General features: G+C 68.5%; 2 protein-coding genes across 2 annotated transcripts; one reads left to right on the top strand and one right to left on the bottom strand.

Moving 5' to 3' along the window:
• The first annotated feature begins 173 nt into the window (after positions 1-173).
• Positions 174-15,647, top strand: PPOX (protoporphyrinogen oxidase). The gene is given in 14 exon segments (XM_059871406.1): positions 174-218; positions 300-394; positions 1,854-1,929; positions 1,932-1,987; positions 4,029-4,144; positions 6,054-6,186; positions 8,713-8,857; positions 10,237-10,427; positions 11,224-11,284; positions 11,388-11,506; positions 11,595-11,720; positions 13,485-13,634; positions 15,226-15,268; positions 15,371-15,647. Coding segments are annotated over 13 exon segments (1,446 nt in total). The 5' UTR covers positions 174-218; positions 300-307; the 3' UTR covers positions 15,514-15,647.
• Positions 15,597-25,291, bottom strand: B4GALT3 (beta-1,4-galactosyltransferase 3). The gene is given in 8 exon segments (XM_059871408.1): positions 15,597-15,706; positions 16,109-17,511; positions 17,606-17,710; positions 19,027-19,149; positions 19,219-19,409; positions 21,041-21,142; positions 21,144-21,277; positions 25,018-25,291. Coding segments are annotated over 7 exon segments (1,266 nt in total). The 3' UTR covers positions 15,597-15,706; positions 16,109-17,174.
• Between the last annotated feature and the right edge of the window lie 927 nt (positions 25,292-26,218).

The following is a 26,218-nucleotide window of genomic DNA, read 5'->3' as shown; positions in this document are numbered from 1 at the left end:
CCGGGCCTGTTGATTGATCCGAGATGGGCGTGGCCGTGCGCGATGATTGGCTGTTGGCGTAGCAGGCGTGGCTTATCACCATGTTCGCGCTTCCTCCCGCCGCAGCGCGCTGTCCATCAACGCGCCGCGCCTTCCCATTGGTCCGCCTGCTCTCAGCCCCGCCCCTTCCCTGATAAGCGGCAGGAAGGGGCGTGGCCAGCGCGGCGGACGCGGGACAGGTGAGGGGGGAGGGGGGTCCCGAGCGGGTCTGGGGGCTCCGGGCGGCTCCGGGGGCTCCGCTCTGACCCTGCCCGCCCCAGCTCCCCTCATGCCGCCCACCGTGGCCGTCGTGGGCGGCGGCATCAGCGGCCTGGCCGCCTGCTACCACCTGGTGCGCGCCCCCCGCCCGCCCAAGGTGAGCGAGCGTGCGACCCCCGACCCCTCCCCTCGGGACCCCCGAACTTTCCCCTCGGGACCCCCGAACCCTCCCCGTGGGACCCCCGCTCCACCCCGAGACCCCCGACCCCTCCCCTCGGGACCCCCGACCCCTCCTCTCGGGACCCCCGAACCTTCCCCATGGGACCCCCGCTCCCCCCCGAGACCCCCGACCCCTCCCCTCGGGACCCCGAACCCTCCCCATGGGACCCCCGCTCTACCCCGAGACCCCCGACCCCTCCCCTCGGGACCCCCGACCCCTCCTCTCGGGACCCCCGAACTTTCCCCTCGGGACCCCCGAACCTTCCCCATGGGACCCCCGAACCCTCCCCATGGGACCCCGCTCCACCCCGAGACCCCCGACCCCTCCCCTCGGGACCCCCGACCCCTCCTCTCGGGACCCCCGAACCTTCCCCACAGGACCCCCGACCCCTCCCCATGGGACCCCCGAACTTTCCCTTCGGGACCCCCGAACCTTCCCCATGAGACCCCCGCTCCCCTCCGGGACCCCCGAGCCGTCCCCACAGGACCCCCGAGCCTTCCCCGCTCCATCCCGGGACCCCCAACTCCCCTCCGCGTGTCCGTCCCTCCCCGGTGGAGCTCCCGCTCTCCGGGTCACCCCGGGACCCCCCGGTGTCCACCCCCAGACCCCCAATCCCCCGGGGTTCCCTTTTCCCTCCCCCCAGACCCCCCAATCCCCCCGGGGTCCCAATTCCCGCGGGGTCCCGGTTGTGATCCGGGGGTCCCGATGTTGATGGGGGGGGGTCCCGGGGGTCCTGGGGGTGATTTGGGGTCCCGGTGTTGATGGGGGGGAGGGTCCCGGGGGTCCTGGGGGTGATTTCGGGGTCCCGGTGTTGCTGGGGGGGGGGGGGTCCCGGGGGTCCTGGGGGTGATTTGGGGGGGTCCCGGGGGTCCTGGGGGTGATTTGAGGGTCCCGGTGTTGATGGGGGGGGGTCCCGGGGGTCCTGGGGGTGATTTGGGGGGGGTCCCGGGGGTCCTGGGGGTGATTTGGGGGGGGTCCCGGGGGTCCTGGGGGTGGTTCGGGGGTCGCGGTGTTAATTGGGGGGGGTCCCGGGGGTCCCAGCGATGACTGGGGGTCCCGGGGGTCCCGGGGGTGGTTTGGGGGTCGGGGTGTTAATTGGGGGGGGTCCCGGGGGTCCCAGCGATGACTGGGGGTCCCGGGGTCCTGGGGGTGGTTCGGGGGTCCCGGTGTTGATGGGGGGGGTCCTGGGGGTCCCGGGGGTGGTTCGGGGGTCCCGGTGTTAATTGGGGGGGGTCCCGGGGGTCCCAGCGATGACTGGGGGTCCCGGGGGTCCCGGGGGTGGTTCGGGGGTCCCGGTGTTAATTGGGGGGTCCCAGTGATTACTGGGGGTCCTGGGAGTCCCGGGGGTGGTTCGGGGGTCGCGGTGTTAATTGGGGGGGGTCCCGGGGGTCCCCAGGTGGTGCTGCTGGAGGCCAGCGGCCGCTTCGGGGGGTGGCTGCAGAGCACGCGGACCCCCGAGGGCGCCGTGTTCGAGCACGGCCGAGGGGCGTCCGGCCCGCGGGACCCGCGGGGGCTCAGACCCTGCACATGGTACGGGGGGTCCTGGGAGGGGTCCCTGGGGGGGGGGTTGGGGTGCCGGGGGGGGTCTCAGGGTGGTTTTGGGGTAATAAAAGGGGTCCCCGGAGGTTTTGGGGGGTCCCCGGGTTGGTTTGGGGTGTCAGAGGGGTCCTGGGGGGGGTAGGGGGGGTCCTGGGGGGGGGTAGGTGGGGTCCTGGGCTGAGTTTGGGGTGATAGGGGGGTCCTGGGGGGGTAGGGGGGTTCCCGGGTGGGTGTTGGGGGTCCCTGGGCTGAGTTTGGGGTGACAGAGGGGTCCTGGGGGGGGGTTGGGCTGCCGGGGGGGGTCTCAGGGTGGTTTTGGGGTAACAAAAGGGGTCCCCGGGGTTGGTTTGGGGTGTCAGAGGGGTCCTGGGGGGGCTAGGGGGGTCCTGGTTGGGTGTTGGGGGTCCCTGGGCTGAGTTTGGGGTGACAGAGGGGTCCTGGGGGGGGTAGGGGGGGTCCCTGGCTGAGTTTGGGGTGACAGAGGGGTCCTGGGGGGGGGGGTAGGGGGGTTCCTGGGTGCGTGTTGGGGGTCCCTGGGCTGAGTTTGGGGTGATAGGGGGGTCCTGGGGGGGCTAGGGGGGTTCCCGGGTGGGCGTTGGGGGTCCCTGGGCTGAGTTTGGGGTGACAGAGGGGTCCTGGGGGGGCTGGGAGGGGAGTTTGGGGGTCCTCCGGTGGGTTTGGGGTGCCACAGGGGTCCTGGGGGGGGGTTGGGCTGCCGGGGGGGGTCTCAGGGTGGTTTTGGGGTAATAAAAGGGGTCCCCGGGGTTGGTTTGGGGTGTCAGAGGGTCCTGGGGGGGGTAGGGGGGGTCCCTGGGCTGAGTTTGGGGTGTCAGAGGGGTCCTGGAGGGGCTAGGGGGGTTCCTGGGTGGGTGTTGGGGGTCCCTGGCTGAGTTTGGGGTGACAGAGGGGTCCTGGGGGGGCTGGGAGGGGAGTTTGGGGGTCCCTCCGGTGGGTTTGGGGTGCCACAGGGGTCCTGGGGGGGTGTTGGGGGTGCCAGGTGGGTTTGGGGGGTCCCCGAGGTTGGGTTTGGGGTGTCAGAGGGGTCTCAGGGTGGGTTTGGGGGGTCCCTGGGGCTGGGTATGGGGTGCTGGGGGGGCTGGGGGGTCCTGGGGGGTCCCTGGGGCTGGGTTTGGGGTGCTAGGGGGGTCCCAAGGTGGGTTTGGGGTGACAAAAGGGGTCCCCAGAGGGCTGAGGAGAATCTGGGGGAGTCCCCCGGGGTTGGTTTGGGGTGACAGAGGGGTCTCTGGGGTTTGGGGGGGGGGTCCCTGGAGGAATTTTTGGGGTCCCTGGATGAATCCTAAGGATCTCTGGATGGATTTTGGGGTCTCTGGATGAATCCTGGGGGTCCCTGGATGGATTTGGGGTCCCTGGATCAATCCTGGGGTCCCTGGATGGATTTGGGGGTCCCTGGATGGATTTGGGGGTCCCTGGATGGATTTGGGGGGTCTCTGGATGGATTTTGGGGTCCCTGGATGGATTTTGGGGTCCCTGGATGAATTTTTAGGGTTTCTGGATGGATTTTTGGGGTCCCTGGATGAATTCTGGGGTGCTTGGATGGATTTGGGGTCCCTGGATCAATCCTGGGGGTCCCTGGATGAATTGTGGGGTCCCTGGATGGATTTTGGCGTCCCAGGGTGGATTTGGGGTCCCTGGATGAATTTTGGGGTCCCTGGATGAATTTTGGGGGTCCCTGGATGAATTTTTGGGGTCTCTGGATGAATCCTGGGGGTCCCTGGGTGGATTTTTGGGGTCCCTGGGTGGATTTTGGGGTCCCTGGATGGATTTTTAGGGTTTCTGGATGGATTTTTGGGGTCCCTGGATCAATCCTGGGGGTCCCTGGATGAATTTTGGGGGTCCCTGGATGAATTTTGGACTCCCAGGGTGGACTTGGGGTCCCTGGATGAATTTTTGGGGTTCCTGGATGGATCCTGGGGGTCCCTGGATGGATTTTGGGGTCCCAGGGTAGATTTGGGGTCCCCGTGTGGCTCTGGGGGTCCCGTGCTGGCTCTGTGTCCCCGCCGTGTCCCCGCAGGTGTCGGAGCTGGGGCTGGCCGGTGACATCCTGGCTGTCCCCAGGGAGCACCCGGCGGCGCGGAGCCGCTTCCTGTACCTGGGGGGGGCCCTGCACCCCCTGCCCTCGGGGCTGCGGTGGGTGCCACCTGTCCCTGTCCCCAGGGCCACCTGTCCCTGTCCCCAGGGCCACCCGTGTCACCCCTTGGGGCCGCTCTGTCCCCTGTCCCCAGGGCCACCCGTCCCCTGCCACCAGGGCCATCTGTCCCTGTCCCCGGGGCCACCTGTCCCTGTCCCCCCAGGGCCACCTGTCCCTGTCCCCAGGGCCACCTGTCCCCTGCCACCAGGGCCACCTGTCCCCTGCCACCAGGGCCACCTGTCCCTGTCCCCAGGGCCACCTGTCCCTGTCCCCGGGGCCACCCGTCCCCTGCCACCAGGGCCACCTCCCCCTGTCCCCAGGGCCACCCATCCGTGTCCCCAGGGCCACCTCCCCCTGCCACCAGGGCCACCTGTCCCCTGTCACCAGGGCCACCTGTCCCCTGTCCCCAGGGCCACCTGTCCCTGTCCCCAGGGCCATCTGTCCCCTGTCCCCAGGGCCACCTGTCCCTGCCCCCAGGGCCACCTGTCCCCTGCCACCAGGGCCACCCGTCCGTGTCCCCAGGGCCACCTGTCCCCTGTCCCCAGGGCCACTTGTCCCCTGTCCCCAGGGCCACCCGTCCCTGTCCCCAGGGCCACCCGTCCCTGCCACCAGGGCCACCCGTCCCTGTCCCCGGGGCCACCTCCCCCTGCCACCAGGGCCACCAGGGCCACCTGTCCCCAGGGCCACCTGTCCCCTGCCACCAGGGCCACCCGTCTCTGTCCCCAGGGCCACCCGTCCCCTGTCCCCAGGGCCACCCATCCCTGTCCCCAGGGCCACCCGTCCCCTGTCCCCAGGGCCACCCATCCCTGTCCCCAGGGCCACCCGTCCCTGTCCCCGGGGCCACCTCCCCCTGTCCCCAGGGCCACCTGTCCCCTGTCCCCAGAGCCACCCGTCCCTGTCCCAGGGGCCACCCGTCCCTGTCCCAGGGGCCACCTGTCCCTGCCACCAGGGCCACCTGTCCCTTGCCACCAGGGCCACCTCCCCCTGCCACCAGGGCCACCTGTCCCCTGTCCCCAGGGCCACCCATCCCTGTCCCCAGGGCCACCCGTCCCTGCCACCAGGGCCACCTGTCCCCTGGGCCACCTGTCCCTGTCACCAGGGCCATCTGTCCCCTGCCACCAGGGCCACCCGTCCCTGCCCCCACAGGGCCACCTGTCCCCTGCCACCAGGGCCACCTGTCCCCTGTCCCCAGGGCCACCCGTCCCTGTCTCCAGGGCCACCTGTCCCTGTCACCACAGGGCCACCTGTCCCCTGCCACCAGGGCCACCCGTCCCTGCCCCCACAGGGCCACCTGTCCCCTGCCACCAGGGCCACCTGTCCCCTGTCCCCGGGGCCACCTGTCCCCTGTCCCCAGGGCCACCTCCCCCTGTCCCCAGGGCCACCTGTCCCCTGCCACCAGGGCCACCTCCCCCTGCCACCAGGGCCACCCGTGTCACCCCTTGGGGCCGCTCTGGGCTCTGTCCCCTGTCCCCAGGGCCATCCCCTGACCCCACGGTGTCCCCAGGGGGGTGCTGCTCTGGGCCATGTCCCCCCTGTCCCTGGTGCCACTCCAGCTGTCCCCTGTGTCCCCAGGGGGTTGCTCTGGGCTGTCCCCAATGCCACCCCAGCTGTCCCCAATGCCACCCCTGTGTCCCCAGGGGGGTGCTGCGGGCCGTGCCCCCTGTCCCTGCTGTCCCGGGGGTTGCTCAGGGCTGTCCCTGGTGCCACCCCAGCTGTCCCCAATGTCACCCCTGTGTCCCCTGTGTCCCCAGGGGGGTGCTCTGGGCCGTGCCCCCTGTCCCTGCTGTCCCCAGCTGTCCCCAATGTCACCCGTGTGTCCCCAGGGGGGTGCTGTGGGCCGTGCCCCCTGTCCCTGCTGTCCCCGGGGGTTGCTCAGGGCTGTCCCCAATGTCACCCGTGTGTCCCCAGGGGGGTGCTGTGGGCCGTGCCCCCGTTCTCGCGGGCCCTGCTCTGGAGCGCTCTGCGGGACCTCCTGACCCCGGCGGGGACGGGGCCGGACGAGAGCGCGCACGCCTTCGCCCAGCGCCGCTTCGGGCCCGAGGTGGGGCCCCAAACACCCCGGATACACCCCAAAAATACCGGATACACCCCTGGAACCACCCAAACACCCCCGGATACACCCCCAAAAAATCCGGATACACCCCAAAATACCCCGGATACACCCCTGGAACCACCCCAAACACCCCCCGGATACACCCCAGAGTACCTGATACACCCCTGGAACCACCCCAAACACCCCCGGATACACCCCAAAACACCCCCGGATACACCCCAAAAATACCTCGATACACCCCTGGAACCACCCCAACACCCCCCGGATCCACCCCAGAATACCTGATACACCCAAAAACACCCGGATACACCCCAAAACCCCCGGATACACCCCTGGAACCACCCCAGAACCCCCCGGATACACCCCAAAGTACCTGATCCACCCCCAAAACACCCGGATACACCCCAAACCCCCCGGATACACCCCAAAATACCCGGATACACCCCAAAAAATCCGGATACACCCCAGAATACCTGATCCACCCCAAAACCCCCCGGATACACCCCAAAACACCCGGATACACCCCTGGAATCACCCCAAAACATCCGGATACACCCCAAAACACTCGGGATCACCCCAAAACACCTGATCCACCCCAAAACCCCGAAATCCACCCCAAAATCCCCTGGAACCACCCCCAGAACCCCCCAAAACCCCTGACCCACCCCAACCCCCCTGAGCCACCCCCCAAACCCCCCTGCCCCCCCCCAACCCCCCCGAGCCGCCCCAGAGCCGCGATAAGGGACCCCAACCCCCGATAATTCACCCCAAAACCCCGCCCGGCCTTATCGGGGTCTCCCCGGGGTGGGCGGGGTCCCGCTGTCACTGTCCCCATGGCTGTCACCGTCCCTGCTGTCCCCATCCGTGTCCCCAGTGCTGTCACTATCTCTGTCCCCATCCCCGCTGTCCCTCTGTCGCTGTCCCCTCCCTCCGGTGGCCGAGGTGGCCCTGGACAGCCGGTGTCACTGCCCCTGTGTCCCTGTCTGTCCCTCAGGTGGCCAAGGTGGCCATGGACAGCCGGTGTCACTGTCCCTGTGTCACTGTGTCCCTGTGTCCCTGTCCCAGTTGTCCCTGTGTCCCTGTCACTGTGTCACTGTCCCCCTGTGTCCCTGTCCCTGTGTCACTGTCCCTGTGTCCCTGTCTGTCCCTGTGTCACTGTCTGTCCCTCCGGTGGCCAAGGTGGCCATGGACAGCCGGTGTCACTGTCCTTGTCCCTGTGTCATTGTCCCCATTGTCACTGTGTCGCCGAGGTGGCCCTGGACAGCCTGTCAGTGTCCCTGTGTCCCTTTCCCTGTGTCCTTGTCCCTGTCACTGTCCCCATTGTCCCTGTGTCCCCCAGGTGGCCGTGGACAGCCTGTCCCTGTGTCACTGTCCCTGTGTCCCTGTCCCCCTGTGTCCCTGTCCCCCTGTGTCCCTGTGTCCCTGTCCCTGTCCCTGTGTCCCTGTGTCACTGTCCCTGTGTCCCTGTCCCTGTCCCTGTGTCCCTTGTCCCCAGGTGGCTGTGGACTCGCTCTGCCGGGGGTGTATCCCTGTCCCTGTGTCACTGTCCCTGTGTCCCTGTCCCTGTCCCTGTGTCACTGTCCCTGTCCCTGTCCCCAGGTGGCCGAGGTGGCCGTGGACTCGCTCTGCCGGGGGGTGTGTCACTGTCCCTGTGTCACTGTCCCTGTGTCACTGTCCCTGTCACTGTCCCTGTCCCTGTGTCACTGTCCCTGTCACTGTCCCTGTCCCTGTGTCACTGTCCCTGTGTCACTGTCCCTGTGTCACTGTCACTGTCCCTGTCCCTGTGTCCCTGTGTCCCTGTCACTGTCCCTGTCCCTGTCCCCAGGTGGCCGAGGTGGCCGTGGACTCGCTCTGCCGCGGGGTGTGTCCCTGTCCCTGTGTCACTGTGTCCCTGTCACTGTCCCTGTGTCACTGTCCCTGTGTCACTGTCCCTGTCACTGTGTCCCTGTGTCACTGTCACTGTCCCTGTGTCCCTGTCCCTGTGTCACTGTCCCTGTCCCTGTCCCTGTCCCCAGGTGGCCGAGGTGGCCGTGGACTCGCTCTGCCGGGGGTGTGTCCCTGTCCCTGTGTCCCTGTGTCACTGTCCCTGTGTCCCTGTGTCACTGTCCCTGTGTCCCTGTCCCTGTCCCTGTGTCACTGTGTCCCTGTCCCTGTCCCTGTCCCTGTGTCCCTGTCACTGTCCCTGTGTCACTGTCCCTGTCCCTGTGTCCCTGTCCCTGTCCCCAGGTGGCCGAGGTGGCCGTGGACTCGCTCTGCCGCGGGGTGTGTCCCTGTCCCTGTGTCACTGTCCCTGTCCCTGTCCCTGTGTCACTGTCGCTGTCCCTGTCCCCAGGTGGCCGAGGTGGCCGTGGACTCGCTCTGCCGCGGGGTGTGTCCCTGTCCCTGTGTCACTGTCCCTGTCCCTGTCCCTGTGTCACTGTCCCTGTCCCTGTCCCCAGGTGGCCGAGGTGGCCGTGGACTCGCTCTGCCGCGGGGTGTGTCCCTGTGTCACTGTCCCTGTGTCCCTGTCCCCAGGTGGCCGAGGTGGCCGTGGACTCGCTCTGCCGCGGGGTCTTTGCCGGGGACAGCCGGGCCCTGAGCGTGCGCAGCTGCTTCCCCGCGCTGTTCCAGGCCGAGAGACGGCGGGGCTCCGTGCTGCTGGGGCTGGCACTGCCACCCGGTGGGGACATGGGGACACTGGGGACACTGGGGACACTGCTGGGGCTGGCACTGCTGGGGCTCCGTGCTGCTGGGGCTGGCACTGCCACCCGGTGGGGACATGGGGACACTGGGGACATTGGGGACACTGCTGGGGCTGGCACTGCCACCCGGTGGGGACATGGGGACACTGGGGACACTGCTGGGGCTGGCACTGCCACCCGGTGGGGACATGGGGACACTGGGGACACTGGGGACACTGCTGGGGCTGGCACTGCTGGGGCTGGCACTGCTGGGGCTCCGTGCTGCTGGGGCTGGCACTGCCACCCGGTGGGGACATGGGGACACTGGGGACACTGGGGACACTGCTGGGGCTGGCACTGCTGGGGCTGGCACTGCCACCCGGTGGGGACATGGGGACACTGCTGGGGCTGGCACTGCCACCCGGTGGGGACACCTTGGGGACACTGCTGGGGCTGGCACTGCCACCCGGTGGGGACATGGGGACACTGGGGACACTGCTGGGGCTGGCACTGCCACCCGGTGGGGACATTGGGGACACTGGGGACACTGCTGGGGCTGGCACTGCTGGGGCTGGCACTGCTGGGGCTGGCACTGCCACCCCGTGGGGACATGGGGACACTGGGGACATGGGGACACTGCTGGGGCTGGCACTGGGATGTGGTGGGGACATGGGGACATGGGGACACTGCTGGGGCTGGCACTGCCACCCGGTGGGGACACCTTGGGGACACCCTGGGGACACTGCTGGGGCTGGCACTTCCACACGGTGGGGACATGGGGACACCTTGGGGACACTGCTGGGGCTGGCACTGCTGGGGCTGGCACTGCCACACGGTGGGGACACTGCTGGGGCTGGCACTGGGATGTGGTGGGGACAGGGAAACACCACGGGGACCTTGGGGTGCCACCCCTTGGACAGGTCCATCCCACGGGGCTGGGACAGGGGACACCGTGGGGACACCCCGGGGCTGGTGACACTATGGGGACACCTCGGGGCTGGGACAGGGGACACGGTGGGGGCACCTCGGGGCTGGGGACACGGTGGGGACACCCCGGGGCTGGGACAGGGGACACTGTGGGGACACCCCGGGCTGGGGACACGGTGGGGACACCTCGGGGCTGGGACAGGGGACACCGTGGGGACACCCTGGGCTGGGGACACGGTGGGGACACCCCGGGGCTGGGGACACGGTGGGGCCCCCTGGTTTGGCTGTCACCGGGATCCCCTGAGGGCTGGGACAGGGGACACCGTGGGGACACCCCGGGGCTGGTGACACGGTGGGGACACCCCGGGGCTGGGGACACGGTGGGGACACCGCGGGGCTGGGGACACGGCGGGGCCCCTTCAGCGCGGTGTCGCCGCCGGTGTCGCCGCAGGTGGCGGCGGGGCGGTCCCCGCGGCGGGGCTGGCGCGGCGGGCGCGGGCCGAGCGCTGGAGCCAGTGGTCGCTGCGGGGCGGGATGGAGTCCCTGGCGCGCGCCTTGGTGGCCTTCGTGTCCCCGCGCGGGGCCGAGCTGCGCTGCCACTCGCCCCTGACACACCTGTGCCGCCGCCGCGGCCGCTGGCAGGTGGGGACACTGCCGGTGCCACCCGGTGCCCTCCCCGCGTCCCCTCCCCGGTGTCCCCCGGTGTCCCCTTCCCACTCTCCATCCCCCCGGTGTCCCCAGTCACCCGGACCCCCTCCCCAATGTCCCCAGTGTCCCCCTTTGTCCCCACTGCCCCCAGTCCCCTCCCCAGTGTCCCCAATCCCCTTCCCATTGCCCTCAGTCCTGTCCCATTGCTGTCCCCTGTGTCCCCAGTCCCCTCCCCACTGTCCCCATTGTCCCCATTGCCCCCACTGTCCCCAGTCGTGTCACCAGTGTCCCCATTGTACCCAGTGTCCCGTGTCCCCAGTGTCCCCACTGCCCCCAGTCCCCTCCCCTGTGTCCTCAGTGTCCCCAGTCCCCTCCCCAGTGCCCCCAGTGTCCCCAGTCCCTCCCCAGTGCCCCCAGTGTCCCCTGTGTCCTCAGTCCCCTCCCCACTGCCCCCAGTGCCCCCAGTGTCCCCTGTGTCCCCATTGTACCCAGTGTCCCGTGTCCCCCAGTGCCCCCAGTGCCCCCAGTGTCCCCAGTGTCCCGTGTCCCCCAGTGTCCCCAGTCCCTTGTCCCCAGTGTCCCCAGTCCCCTCCCCAGTGTCCCCAGTGTTCCCAGTCCCCTCCCCAGTGCCCCCAGTGCCCCCAGTGTCCCCAGTGTCCCGTGTCCCCCAGTGTCCCCAGTCCCTTGTCCCCAGTGTCCCCAGTCCCCTCCCCAGTGTCCCCAGTGTTCCCAGTCCCCTCCCCAGTGCCCCCAGTGTCCCCAGTGTCCCCTGTGTCCCCTGTGTCCCCAGCTCACCCTGCCCGGTGCCACCCTCACGGCCGATCACGTTGTCAGCGCCCTCCCGGCCTCAGGTACAGCGCGGGGCTGGGGGCGGGGGGGGTGTCCCCGCCGTGTCCCCGCGGTGTCCCCGCGGTGTCGCCGCGGTGTCGCTGACGCTGTGGCCGCTGTCCCCAGCCCTGGCGCGGGCTCTCCCGGCCGAGGCGGAGCCGCTGGCGCGGGAGCTCCGGGCGATCCCGGCCGCCTCCGTGGCCGTGGTCAACCTGCAGTACGAGGGTGCCGCGCTGCCCGTCACGGTGAGCGCCCCCGCTGTCCCCGCTGTCCCCGCGCTGTCCCCAAACCCCGCGGTGACCCCGGCTCGTCCCCACCCCACCCCCCCCGCAGGGCTTTGGTCACCTGGTGCCATCCTCGGAGGACCCGGCGCTCCTGGGCATCGTCTATGACTCGGTGGCGTTCCCGGAGCACGACGGGACCCCCGCGACCCCCGGGAGGGCCTCGCTGCGCCTCACGGTGGGGACACCGGGGGACAGCGGGGGGGACAGCGGGGACACCGGGGGGACAGCGGGAGGGGCGACACTGGGACACCGTGGGGGACAACAGCGGGAGGGGCGACACTGGGACACCGCGGGGACAGCGGGAGGGGTGACACTGGGAGGGGTGACACTGGGACACCGTGGGGAGTGACAGGAGTGATTTGGGGGGGCTCACGGTGGGGACACCGGCGGGACAGCGGGGACACCGGGGGGACACCGCGGGGGGGACACTGGGGACACCCTGCGGGGGCACTGGGAAGGGTGACACTGGGACACCGGGGGGAGTGACAGGAGTGATTTGGGGGGGCTCACGGTGGGGACACCGGGAGGGGTGACACTGGGACACCGGGGGGACAGTGGGGACACCGGGGGGGACACTGGGGACACCGGGGGGGACATTGGGGACAGCGGGGGGGACACTGGGAGGGGTGACACTGGGGACACCGTGGGGAGTGACAGGAGTGATTTGGGGGGACTCATGGTGGGGACACCGGGGGGGACACCGGGGGGGACACTGGGGACACCGAGGACACCGGAGGGGACACTGGGAGGGGTGACGCTGGGGACACCAGGGGGGACAGCAGGGACACCAGAGGGGACACTGGGACACCGGGGGGAGTGACAGGAGTGATTTGGGGGGGCTCACGGTGAGGACACCGGGCACACCCTGCGGGGACACTGGGGACACTGAGGAGGTGACAGGGGTGGTTTTGGGGGGCTGGCAGTGGGGACATCGTGGGGGGACACTGGGGACACCATGCAGGGACACTGGGGGGGTGACAGCGGTGGTTGTGGGGGGCTGGCAGTGTCCCCCGGGTGAGGCTGGGACCCCCTCGCTGTGGCTCATGGTGGGGACACTGTGGGGGTGGCACTGGGGACACCGGGGGGGTCACGGGGGTGATTTTGGGGGAGCTGACATTGAGTGACACTGGGGACATGGTGGGGGGGGGGTCACAGGGGTGATTTTGGGGTGGGGGCTGGCACTGAGTGACCCTGGGGACAATAGGGGTCACAGGGCTGATCTGGGGGGGCTGGCAGTGGGTGACACTGGGAGGGGGTGACCTTGGGGACACTGGGGGTCCCAGGGCTGATCTGAGGGGGCTGGCGGTGGGTGACACTGAGAGGGGGTGACCTTGGGGACACTGGGTGTCACAGGGGTGATTTTGGGGTGGGGGCTGGCACTGAGTGACATTGGGGACACCGTGGGTGTCCCAGGGCTGATCTGGGGGGGCTGGCAGTGGGTGACACTGGGAGGGGGTGACCCTGGGGACACGGTGGGTGTCCCAGGGCTGATCTGGGGGGGCTGGCGGTGGGTGACACTGGGGACACCGTGAGTGTCCCAGGGCTGATCTGGGGGGGCTGGCGGTGGGTGACACTGGGGACACCGTGAGTGTCCCAGGGCTGATCTGGGGGGGCTGGCACTGAGTGACCCTAGGGACACCGTGGGTCACAGGGCTGATTTTGGGGGGGCTGGCGGTGGGTGACCCTGGGGACACGATGGGTGTCCCAGGGCTGATCTGGGGGGGCTGGCGGTGTGTGACACTGGCACTGAGTGGCCCTGGGGACACGGTGGGTGTCCCAGGGCTGATCTGGGGGGCTGGCACTGAGTGACCCTGGGGACACGGTGGGTGTCCCAGGGCTGATCTGGGGGGGCTGGCGGTGGGTGACACTGGCGGTGGGTGACCCTGGGGACACGGTGGGTGTCCCAGGGCTGATTTTGGGGGGCTGGCGGTGTCCCCAGGTGATGCTGGGCGGGGCCTGGTTCCAGCAGAGCTTTGGGGACCCCGCCCTGGTGGCCCCGGAGCTGCTGCTGCGCCGGGCCCGGGCGGCCGTGAGCGACCACCTGGGGCTGGCCGGGACCCCCAGCCGCGCCATCGTCAGGGTGCAGCAGGTGGGGACACCTGGGGGGACATTCCGGGGGGGGACACTTGGGGGGGGGGGGTGGCACTCCGGGTGGGTGACACTCTGGGGGGAGTGACATTCTGGAGGGGCTCTGGGTGGGGGACATTCCGGGGGGGTGACACTTTGGAGGGGCTCTGGGTGGGTGACACTTTGGGTAGGTGACAGTTTGGGGGTGGCTCTGGACGGGTGACACTTTGCAGGGGGTGACATTTTGGGGGGTTGTGGGTGGGTGACACTTGTGGGGGGTTCAGAGTGGGTGACACTTTGGGGGTGGCTCTGGACGGGTGACACTTTGGGTGGGTGACATTTCGGGGGTGTCTCTGGGTGGGTGACACTTTGGAGTGGGTGACACTTTGGGGATGGCTCTGGGTGGGTGACACTCCAGGTGGGTGACATTTTGGGGGTGTCTCTGGGCAGGTGACACTTTGGAGGGGGTGACACTTTGGGGGGTTCAGAGTGGGTGACATTTCAAGGGTGGCTCTGGGTGGGTGACACTTTGGGGGGTTGTGGGTGGGTGGCACTTTGGGGAGGTGACACTTTGGAGGGGGTGACATTTCGGGGTTGTCTCTGGATGGGTGACACTTTGGAGGGGGTGACATTTTGGGGGGTTGTGGGTGGGTGACACTTGCGGGGGGTTCAGAGTGGGTGACACTTCGGGGTGTCTCTGGATGGGTGACACTTTGGAGGGGGTGACATTTCAGGGGTGGCTCTGGGTGGGTGACACTTTGGGGATGTCTCTGGGTAGGTGACACTTTGGGGGGTTGTGGGTGGGTGACACTTGTGGGGGGCTCTGGGTGGGTGACACTTTGGGGAGGTGACACTTTGGGGGGTTCAGGGTGGGTGACATTTCAGGGGTGTCTCTGGGTGGGTGACACTCCAGGTGGGTGACCTTTCGAGGCTCTCTCTGGGTGGGTGACACTTTGGAGGGGGTGACACTTCGGGGGTGTCTCTGGGTGGGTGACACTTTGGGGGGTTGTGGGTGGGTGACACTTTGGAGGGGGTGACATTTCGAGGGTGTCTCTGGGTGGGTGACACTTGCAGGGGGGGGTCAGAGTGGGTGACACTCCAGGTGGGTGACATTTCGAGGCTCTCTCTGGACGGGTGACACTTTGGCTGGGTGACATTTCAGGGGTGGCTCTGGGTGGGTGACACTCCAGGTGGGTGACCTTTCGAGGCTGTCTCTGGACAGGTGACACTTTGGCTGGGTGACACTTCGGGGGTGTCTCTGGGTGGGTGACACTTTGGAGGGGTGACATTTCGAGGGTGTCTCTGGGTGGGTGACACTTGCAGGGGGGTCAGAGTGGGTGACACTCCAGGTGGGTGACATTTCGATGCTCTCTCTGGACGGGTGACACTTTGGCTGGGTGACACTTTGGGGGTGTCTCTGGGTGGGTGACACTCTGAGGGTGTCTCTGGGTGGGTGACACTCCAGGTGGGTGACCTTTTGAGGCTCTCTCTGGACGGGTGACATTTCGGGGGTGTCTCTGGGTGGGTGACACCCCGGGGGTGTCTCTGGGTGGGTGACACCCCGGGGGGTCTCTCAGGGTCTCACCCGTGTGTCCCCCCCCCCCTTTTCCCAGGACTGCATCCCCCAGTACACGCTGGGACACTGGGAGCGCCTCGGTGAGAGCGGCGGGGGGCTGGGCGTGTCCCCGCTGGGGGGAGGGGCTCTGCTGTCCCCAGCTGTCCCCGGAGTGTCCCCAGCCGCTGTCACTGTCCCCGCAGAGCGGATCCAGCGCTTCCTGGAGGAGCAGGAGCTGCCCCTGAGCCTGATCGGCGCCTCCTACTCGGGGGTCTCCGTCAACGACTGCATCGCCAGCGCCAGGGCGGCCGTGGGGCGGATTTTGGGGTCCCCCCCCGAGCCGTGACCCCCCCCCACCCCAGCAAGGGGGTCCCCCCAGGAGCTCTGAGCCCTTCCCTGCAGTCCTGGGGTCCCCCCGGGCCGCCAGCGTAGGACAAAATGATTTTTTTTTTAATTGAAAAAAAACCCTTTAGAAAGGTCCAGGGAGCGGCTCATAAATACAATAAATACCCGCGCGCCCGGCCGGGGACCCAAAACACCTCGGGGGGCCCCAAAACACCTCGGGGGACCCCAAAACCCATCCGGGGACCCCAAAACACCTCGGGGGACTCCAAAACCCATCCAGGGAATCCAAAACACCTCTGGGGACCCCAAAACCCATCCGGGGACCCCAAAACCCATCCAGGGACCCCAAAACCCATCCAGGGACCCCAACACCCATCCTAGGACCCCAAAACAGCTCCGGGGACTCCAAAACCCCACTGGGGACTCCAAAACCCCTCCGGGGACCCCAAAACCCATCCGGGGACCCCAAAACCCATCCGGGGGACCCCGAAACAGCTCCAGGGACCCCAAAACCCATCCAGGGACCCCAACACCCATCCGGGGACCCCAACACCCATCCGGGGGACCCCAAAACACCTCGGGGGACCCCAAAACACCTCGGGGGACCCCAACACCCATCCAGGGACCCCAAAACCCGTCCGGGGGACCCCAAAACCCATCCTCAGACCCCAAAACCCATCCTCGGACCCCAAAACCCATCCAGGGACCCCAACACCCATCCTAGGACCCCAAAACAGCTCCGGGGACCCCAAAACCCATCTGGGGACCCCAACACCCGTCCGGGGACCCCAAAACCCATCCAGGGACCCCAAAACAACTCGGGGGACCCTAACACCCATCCGGGGACCCCAAAACAGCTCCGGGGACCCAAAAACCCCTCCGGGGACCCCAGAACAGCTCCGGGGACCCCAGAACAGCTCCGGGGACCCCAACACCCCTCCGGGGACCCCAAAACCCATCCAGGGACCCCAAAACCTCCAAAACACCTCGGGGGACCCCAAAACAGCTCCGGGGACCCCAACACCCATCCGGGGACCCCAATACCCCACCAGGAACTCCAAAACCCCTCCGGGGACCCCAACATCCCTCCGGGGACCCCAAAACCCCACCAGGGACCCCAAAACCCCTCCGGGGACCCCCAAACCCCTCTGGGGACCCCAGAACCCCACTGGGGGAGGACAGGGCCCAGCCAGCCCCGTGTCCCCATCCCGAGGGTGTCCTTGTCCCCCCCCCACTGGGTGTCCGTGTCCCCCCCCGGTGAGCTCTGTGTCCCCCGAGGGTGTCCCTATCACCCCAGCGAGCCCTGTGTCCCCTCCGGGAGTGTCCCTGTCCCCCCCCCGGGGCCGTCCTTGTCCCCCCAGCGAGCCCTGTGTCCCCTGTCCTGTCCCCGCTGGGTGTCCTTGTCCCCTCCAGGGTGTCCCTGTCCCCCCCCGGCGAGCCCTGTGTTCCCTCCAGGGTGTCCCTGTCCTGTCCCCCCCCCGGCGAGCCCTGTGTTCCCCGAGGGTGTCCCTGTCCCCCCCCAGCGAGCTCTGTGTCCCCTCCAGGGTGTCCCTGTCCCCCCCCGGGGGTGTCCCTGTCCCTCCCCCGGGGGTGTCCCTGTCCCCCCTCCCAGCCCAGAGTCCACACCGCCCCCGGGGGTGTCCCTCGGTGGGGGAGGGGGTCTCAGGGCGGTGCCACACTCTGGTTCCCCCCTCCCCGCGCTGTCACCGCCGCCGTCCCCTCTCCCCGGGGCGGGGCCGCGCTGCCGCGGTTGTCATTGTCACCGCGGGGAGGTGACAGCGACAAGGCGGGCAGGTCGCCGCGGGGGGGGGGTTTGCGCAGCATCTCCTGGCGGAAGGGGCTGGCCGGGGGGGCGCGGGGGCGGCCGCGGGGGTCGCAGCCGATGTCGGCCGTCAGGTTGGTGTAGAGCGGCCGCAGCTCCCGCGCCAGCAGCGCGTAGCTCAGCGAGTTCATCCCGTCCTGCGTCCAGGTGCGCTGCGTCCGCACCAGCAGGTCGAACCTGGCGACGCGCCCGACGTGTCACCCGTGTGTCCCCCGTGTCCCCTGGGAGTCCCCGTGCCAGCCCCGAGCCCCGCCACCCCCCCCCCCCGGACCTGTGCGGGTTCTCCTCGTTGCCTTTGTCGCTCTTGTGTTTGACCATTTTGTAGTGGCCGATGGAGACGGGCGGGCGGGAGATCTTCATCCCGGCCAGGCGCACCCTGGGGACAGCGGCGACACTGGCACCGGGCCGGGGACAGCGGCAGAGACAGCCCCGGGGGCGGGGCAGCGCGCTGGGACCGCCCCCGTGTCCCCAGCAGTGGGGACAGCGACAAAGGAGGGTCATGGTGTCACCCTGAGGGGACAGGGACAGGGACAGGGAGAGCCCCCGTGTCCCCCAGCGGTGGGGACAGCGACAAGGGAGGGTCACGGTGTCACCCCGAGGGGGACAGGGACAGTCCCAGGGTGGCAGGACAGCCTCTCATGTCCCCAAACAGTGACATCATGGCAGGGGACACAAACATGGGGGACAGAGGGACAGTGAGGCTGAGGGGGGTCACTAAGTCACCCTGGAGGGACAGGGCATGGGGACATCACTGTGTCCCCTCCCCCTCAGTGTGACAGGACACTCCTCATGTCCCCCCCAGGGCAATGCCACACCCCCCATGGCAATGTCACACCCTCTGTGTCCCCCTCAGGGTGATGTCACACCCCCCCCCAGGGCAATGCCACACCCCCCATGTCCCCCCCATGGCAATGTCACACCCCCTGTGTCCCCCCCAGAGCAATGCCACACCCCCCATGTCCCCCCCAGGGCAATGTCACACCCTCTGTGTCCCCCCCCATGGCAGTGTCACACCCCTCTGTGTCCCCCCCAGGCCAATGCCACACCCCCCATGTCCATGTCACACTCCTTGTGTTCCCCCCATGGCAATGCCACACCCCCCATGTCCCCCCCATGGCAATGTCACACCCCTCATGTCACCCCCAGGGCAATGTCACACCCCTCATGGCAATGCCACACCCTCTGTGTCCCCCCCCAAGGTGACACAACACCCCCTGTGTCCCCCCCAGGGCAATGCCACACCCCCCACGTCCATGTCACACCCCCCATGTCCCCCCCATGGCAATGCCACACACTCTGTGTCCCCCCCAGGGCAATGTCACACCCCCCATGTCCCCCCCATGTCCATGTCACACCCCCCATGTCCCCCCCATGGCAATGCCACACCCTCTGTGTCCCCCCCAGGGCAATGCCACACCCCTCATGTCCCCCCCAGGGCAATGTCACACCCCTCATGTCCCCCCCATGGCAATGTCACACCCTCTGTGTCCCCCCCAGGGCAATGTCACACCCCCCATGTCCCCCCCATGGCAATGTCACACCCTCTGTGTCCCCCCCAAGGTGACACAACCCCCCCTGTGCCCCCCCCAGCTCGCCGGGCACACCACGCCCCCCCCGGAGCGCCCCATCCCCGTGCCGTGGCGGTGTCCCCAGGCTGTCCCCAGGCTGTCCCCAGGCTGTCCCCAGCCCTACCTGGTGGCGATGTCATCGTCCTCGCCCCCCCAGCCCCAGTACTCGTTGGGGAACCCGTTGATCTTCATGTACTGGTCGGGGGTCAGCGCCGAGACCCCCCCGAAATACTGCGGGTACGGCAGGCTGGGGACACAGGGCACGCTCAGCCGCCGTCCCCGCTGTCCCCAAGGTGTCCCCAGGGGCGTGGCTCACCTGTAGCCGAACTTGTTCATGGCCACGGAGGCGTGTTTGGGGTTCCAGGGGTCGCAGGTGTACAGGTTGTGGTCGTTCTCGGGGACCAGGTCCACGTCGTGCAGGAACAGGCAGTCCCACTCCTCGTCCTTCAGCGCCTCCTTCACGCCCACGTTCAGCAGCTTGGCCCGGTTAAAGGTGCAGTTCCCGGCCTGGGGACACCCCAGAGTGTCCTGGGGTCACCCCAAAATATCCTGGGGTCACCCCAAAAAATCCTGGGAAATCTCTAAACCATCCCCTCTAAACCATCCCTTCACGCCCACGTTCAGCAGCTTGGCCCGGTTAAAGGTGCAGTTCCCGGCCTGGGGACACCCCAAAATCCCCGGGGTCACCCCAAAGTGTCCTGGGGTCACCCCAAAGTGTCCTGGGGCCACCCCAAAAACTCCTGGGGACACCCCAAAACCCCCTGGGGACACCTCAAACCATCCCCACTGAACCCTGTTCACCCCCACGTTCAGCAGCTCGGCCTGGTTAAAGGTGCAGTTCCCGGCCTGGGTCACCCCAAACCCCCCGGGCACCTCCCAAATCCCCCTTGGCACCCCCAAATCCCCCTGGGGAACCCCCAAACTGACTCAAACCCCCCTTGGGACTCCCCAAACCCCCCTGGGGACACCCCAGACCGACTCAAACCTCACTGAGTACCCCCCAAACCCCCTTGGGACCTCCCCAAACCCCATTGGGCACCCCCCAAACTGACTCAAAACGCCCCTTGGGACCCCCAAACCCCCTTTGGGACCCCCAAACCCCCCTTGGGACCTCCCCAAACCCCCCTGGGCACACCCCAAACCCCCCCGGGCACCCCCAAACCCCCCTGGAGATCCCCCAAACCCCCCTGGGCACCCCCAAACCTCCTTGGAGACCTCCCAAACCACCTCAAACCCCTCTGAGGACCCCCCAAACCCCCCCTGGAGATCCCTCAAACCACCTCAAACCCCCCTTGGCACCCCCAAACCCCCCTTGGCACCCCCAAACCCCCCCTTGGGACCCCCCAAACCCCCATGGGCACACCCAAATCCCCCATGGCACCCCCAAACCTCCTTGGAGATCCCCCAAGCCCCCCATGGCACCCCCAATCCCCCCTTGGCACCCCCAAACCCCCCCTTGGGACCCCCCCAAACCCCATTGGAGATCCCTCAAACCACCTCAAACCCCCATTGGGCACCCCCAAACCCCCCTTGGCACCCCCAAACCCCCATGGGACCCCCCCAAACCCCCCTGGGGACCCCCCAAACAGACTCAAACCCCACTGACCACTCCCCAAACCCCCCCTGGGCACACCCCAAACCCCCCTTGGCACCCCCAAACCCCCCTGGGGACACCCCAGACCGACTCAAACCCCACTGAGTACCCCCCAAACTCCCCTTGGGACCCCCCCAAACCCCATTGGGACCCCCCCAAACCCCCCTGGGCACCCCCAAACCCCATTGGGAGCCCCCAAATCCCCCTGGGGACCCCCCAAACAGACTCAAACCCCACTGAGGACCCCCCAAACCCCCCTTGGGACCCCCAAACCCCCCTCGGCACCCCCCAAACCCCCCCGGGCACCCCAAACCCCCCCTTGGGACCCCCCAAACCCCATTGGAGATCCCTCAAACCACCTCAAACCCCCCTTGGGACCCCCCAAACCCCCCCGGGCACCCCCCAAACCCCCCTGGGCACCCCCAAACCCCCCCGGGCACCCCCCAAACTGACTCAAACCCCCCTTGGGACCCCCAAACCCCCCCCCCCGAGCACCCCCAAACCCCCCCGAGCACCCCCAAACCCCCCGTGCCCCCCCCCAGACCTGGTGCACCACGTAGATGCCGTAGTGCAGCTGCTGGCGCTGCAGGAAGGGGTGCAGGTAGTAGAGCAGGTGGCCCAGGTGGCCCTCGCGGTGGCGGTGGGGGGACGATGACGGCGGTCCTGGAGCGCGCCTGGCACCGCGGGGGGCGGTACCGGCCCCCCCGGCCCACCCCCGGGTTCTTGGCCCGGACCTGCTCCAGCGACGGCACCCGGGAGAACGACACGGCCAGGGGGCCCACTGGGGGGCAGGGGGCACTCAGGGGGGCACTCAGGGGGGGCACTGGGGCACTCAGGGGGGCATTGGGGGGCACTGGGGGGCACTCAGGGGGGCACTGGGGGGGCACTGGGGGGCAGTGGGGGCACTCAGGGGGGCACTGGGGGGCATTGGGGGCACTCAGGGGGGCACTGGGGGGCATGGGGGCACTCCGGGGGGCACTGGGGGGCAGGGGGGCATTGGGGGGCCAGGGGGCCCACTGGGGGGCAGGGGGGCACTCAGGGGGGCACTGGGGGGCAGGGGGGCACTGGGGGGCCAGGGGGCCCACTGGGGGGCAGGGGGGCACTCAGGGGGGCACTGGGGGGCAGGGGGGCACTGGGAGAGGTTGGGGGGGCATTGGGGGGGCATTGGGGGGCACTCAGGGGGGCACTGGGGCACTCAGGGGGGCACTAGGAGGGGCTGGGGGGGCACTGGGGGGCATTGGGGCACTCAGGGGGGCACTGGGGGCATTGGGGCTGCGGGTGTCCCCTCAGTGCCCCCAAACTGGGCTGGCTCTGTGTCCCCAAACTGGGCTGGCTCTGTGTCCCCAGTCCCAAACTGGGCTGGCTCTGTGTCCCCCCGTCCCAAACTGGGCTGGCTCTGTGTCCCCAGTCCCAAACTGGGCTGGCTCTGTGTCCCCCCGTCCCAAACTGGGCTGGCTCTGTGTCCCCAGTCCCAAACTGGGCTGGCTCTGTGTCCCCAAACTGGGCTGGCTCTGTGTCCCCAAACTGGGCTGGCTCTGTGTCCCCCCAGTCCCAAACTGGGCTGGCTCTGTGTCCCCAAACTGGGCTGGCTCTGTGTCCCCCCAGTCCCAAACTGGGCTGGCTCTGTGTCCCCCCAGTCCCAAACTGGGCTGGCTCTGTGTCCCCCAGTCCCAAACTGGGCTGGCTCTGTGTCCCCCCAGTCCCAAACTGGGCTGGCTCTGTGTCCCCCCAGTCCCAAACTGGGCTGGCTCTGTGTCCCCCAGTCCCAAACTGGGCTGGCTCTGTGTCCCCAAACTGGGCTGGCTCTGTGTCCCCAGTCCCAAACTGGGCTGGCTCTGTGTCCCCCCAGTCCCAAACTGGGCTGGCTCTGTGTCCCCAAACTGGGCTGGCTCTGTGTCCCCCCAGTCCCAAACTGGGCTGGCTCTGTGTCCCCAAACTGGGCTGGCTCTGTGTCCCCAGTCCCAAACTGGGCTGGCTCTGTGTCCCCCCAGTCCCAAACTGGGCTGGCTCTGTGTCCCCCCAGTCCCAAACTGGGCTGGCTCTGTGTCCCCAGTCCCAAACTGGGCTGGCTCTGTGTCCCCAAAATGGGCTGGCTCTGTGTCCCCCCAGTCCCAAACTGGGCTGGCTCTGTGTCCCCAAACTGGGCTGGCTCTGTGTCCCCCCAGTCCCCCCCGGGGCTCCCGGGCTTTGCCCCCACCCCAAACCGGCGCCGCCCCCCCGGATTTCCCTTCCCCGCCCGGTTCTGTCCCGGGAGGGGGAGGGGGCGGCTCCTTCCCGGGGCAGGGGGGGAACGGAACCGGTCAGACCGGTTCTTGTGCCGGGGGAAGGGTCGGGACCTTCCCGGGAGCGGCGGGAACCGGTTCTGTCCCGGGCAGAGGGGCTGGAACCGGTTATTTACCGGGCACAGGGGGCTGGAACCGGTTATTTACCGGGAGAGGGGCTGGAACCGGTTATTTACCGGGAGAGGGGGGGCTGGAACCGGTTATTTACCGGGAGAGGGGCCGGAACCGGTTATTTACCGGGGGAGGGGCCGGAACCGGTTATTTACCGGGCGAGGGGCTGGAACCGGTTATTTACCGGGCAGAGGGGGCTGGAACCGGTTATTTACCGGGGGAGGGGCTGGAACCGGTTATTTACCGGGCAGAGGGGGCTGGAACCGGTTATTTACCGGGGGAGGGGCTGGAACCGGTTATTTACCGGGCAGGGGGGCTGGAACCGGTTATTTACCGGGGAGAGGGGGCTGGAACCGGTTATTTACCGGGGGGAGGGGCTGGAACCGGTTATTTACCGGGGGGGAGGGGCTGGAACCGGTTATTTACCGGGCAGGGGGGCTGGAACCGGTTATTTACCGGGGGAGGGGCTGGAACCGGTTATTTACCGGGGGAGGGGCTGGAACCGGTTATTTACCGGGGAGGGGCTGGAACCGGTTATTTACCGGGGGGAGGGGCTGGAACCGGTTATTTACCGGGGGAGGGGCTGGAACCGGTTATTTACCGGGGAGGGGCTGGAACCGGTTATTTACCGGGCAGAGGGGCTGGAACCGGTTATTTACCGGGGGAGGGGCTGGAACCGGTTATTTACCGGGGGAGGGGCCGGATCCGGTTATTTACCGGGGGAGGGGCTGGAACCGGTTATTTACCGGGCAGGGGGGCTGGAACCGGTTATTTACCGGGGAGAGGGGCTGGAACCGGTTATTTACCGGGGGAGAGGGGGCTGGAACCGGTTATTTACCGGGGAGAGGGGCTGGAACCGGTTATTTACCGGGCAGAGGGGCTGGAACCGGTTATTTACCGGGAAGAGGGGCTGGAACCGGTTATTTACCGGGGGAGGGAGGGGCTGGAACCAGTTATTTACCGGGGGAGGGGCCGGAACCGGTTATTTACCGGGGGGGAGGGGCTGGAACCGGTTATTTACCGGGGGAGGGGCTGGAACCGGTTATTTACCGGGGAGAGGGGGCTGGAACCGGTTATTTACCGGGCAGAGGGGCTGGAACCGGTTATTTACCGGGAGAGGGGCTGGAACCGGTTATTTACCGGGGAGAGGGGCCGGATCCGGTTATTTACCGGGCAGAGGGGCTGGAACCGGTTATTTACCGGGAGGGGGGCCGGAACCGGTTATTTACCGGGGAGAGGGGCCGGATCCGGTTATTTACCGGGCAGAGGGGCTGGAACCGGTTATTTACCGGGCAGGGGGGCCGGAACCGGTTATTTACCGGGCAGAGGAGCCGGAACCGGTTATTTACCGGGGGGAGGGGCTGGAACCGGTTATTTACAGGGGGAGGGGCTGGAACCGGTTATTTACCGGGCAGAGGGGCTGGAACCGGTTATTTACCGGGGGGGAGGGGCTGGAACCGGTTATTTACCGGGCAGAGGGGCTGGAACCGGTTATTTACCGGGCAGATGGGCTGGAACCGGTTATTTACCGGGCAGAGGGACTGGAACCGGTTATTTACCGGGCAGAGGGGCTGGAACCGGTTATTTACCGGGGGAAGGGCTGGAACCGGTTATTTACCGGGCAGAGGGGGCTGGAACCGGTTATTTACCGGGGGGAGGGGCTGGAACCGGTTATTTACCGGGAGAGGGTCTGGAACCGGTTATTTACCGGGCAGAGGGACTGGAACCGGTTATTTACCGGGAAGAGGGGCCGGAACCGGTTATTTACCGGGGGGAGGGGCCGGAACCGGTTATTTACCGGGAGGGGGGCTGGAACCGGTTATTTACCGGGAGAGGGGCTGGAACCGGTTATTTACCGGGAAGAGGGGACGGAACCGGTTATTTACCGGGGAGGGGCGGCACCCGTTCCTCCTCCCACGGGGAGGGGTCACTCCCCGGTCCCTCCCCATCTCCCCCGGGGGTCTCCGGTTCCTCCCGGAGGGTCCCCGTTCCCCTCCTCTCCCCGGTTTCCACCTCGAGGGTCTCCGTTCTCTCCCCGGTGCTCCCGTTCCCCTCCCCGTTCCCTCCCCGGGGGTCTCCTCTCAGCCCGGTTCCCCCGTTTCCCCTCCCGGTTCCCCCCCGCTCTCACCGAGGAACGGCGATCTCTCGGGGCAGAACGGCAGCGGCCGTGCGGGGTCCGGCGTCGCGGCGGGGTCGTTCCCGGTGCCGCTCCCGCCACCGACGCGGCTGAGGTTGGCGTACACGTCGTGGGTCCGGGAATAATCCACGGCGGGACCGGCGGCGCGACCGAACAGCGCCGTGAGGTTCCGGAACCCACCGAGCGAGAAATACGCCACGAAGGCGAACTGGCACCCGACCAGCAGCGCCAGCGAGCACGGCCGCTCCAGCAGCCGCCGCAGCATCGCGGGGCCGCCCGGTGTTACCGGGGAGCCGCCCGGTTTACCGGAGAGCCGCCCGGTTTTACCGGAGAGCCGCCCGGTTTACCGGAGAGCCGCCCGGTGTTACCGGAGAGCCGCCCAAGCGGCCCGGGGCAGCATGGCGGGGACAGCGGGGCTGCGGGATAGAGGGGACACGGCTTGGAGCGGCCCCGGGGATGGACCGGGCCGGCTCCGGTACCGGGAAAGGAGTGGGGGTGGCTGGGTGCTCGCCGGTACCGGGAAATGGCCGGACCCGGCGCAGCGCCCGCCCAGCCCCGGGAGGGGCTCGGATCCCGCTCGGCCGCTCTCCGGTAGCGGGAAGGGGCCCGGGTCAGTCCCCGCCCGGTCCCGGTCCCGGTTCAGCCCAATCCCGGCCCGGTCCTGCCTCCCGCACCGAGTACCGCCGGTCCCGGTACGGCCTGACCCCGGTACCGCTCCGCTGCTCCCGGTCCCGGTACAGGCCTGAGGCCGGTCCTCTCCCGCCCAGGCCCGGTACCGGCTCGCCCCTCCGGTCCAGCCCCGGTCCCGGTCCTGCCTCCCCGGCTCCGGTACCCGCCTGTGCCCGCCCCGGTACTGCCGGGTCCGGTTCGGCGCTCCCGCCCCCCGGGCAGTCCCCGCGGGTCTCGCCCCTGGGCCCGGTCCCGCTCCGGTCCCGGTACCTGCCCGGGCCCGCCTCAGCCCCGCCCGGCCGCCGCCATCTTGGAGCGGAGGGCGCGGCGTGATGACGTCACAGGGCGGGGGCGCGGCGGGGTCACGCTCCGGGCGCGGCGGGCGGGCGGGGGGGGGCCCAGCGGGGCGGGGGCGGCCGGAGAGAACCGGGGGAGGGTCCCGAGGGGGCGCCGGTGGCGCTCGGTGTCCCCGGGAAGGGGCGCGGGGCCCGTAATGACCCGGGAAAGCCAGAGAGGGCGTGGC

Source organism: Haemorhous mexicanus, chromosome 31 (assembly GCF_027477595.1).
Source record: "Haemorhous mexicanus isolate bHaeMex1 chromosome 31, bHaeMex1.pri, whole genome shotgun sequence".
Taxonomy (NCBI): domain Eukaryota; kingdom Metazoa; phylum Chordata; class Aves; order Passeriformes; family Fringillidae; genus Haemorhous; species Haemorhous mexicanus.
The sequence above is the reverse complement of the archived record's forward strand: the minus strand, read 5'-3'. Positions and strand labels throughout refer to the sequence as shown.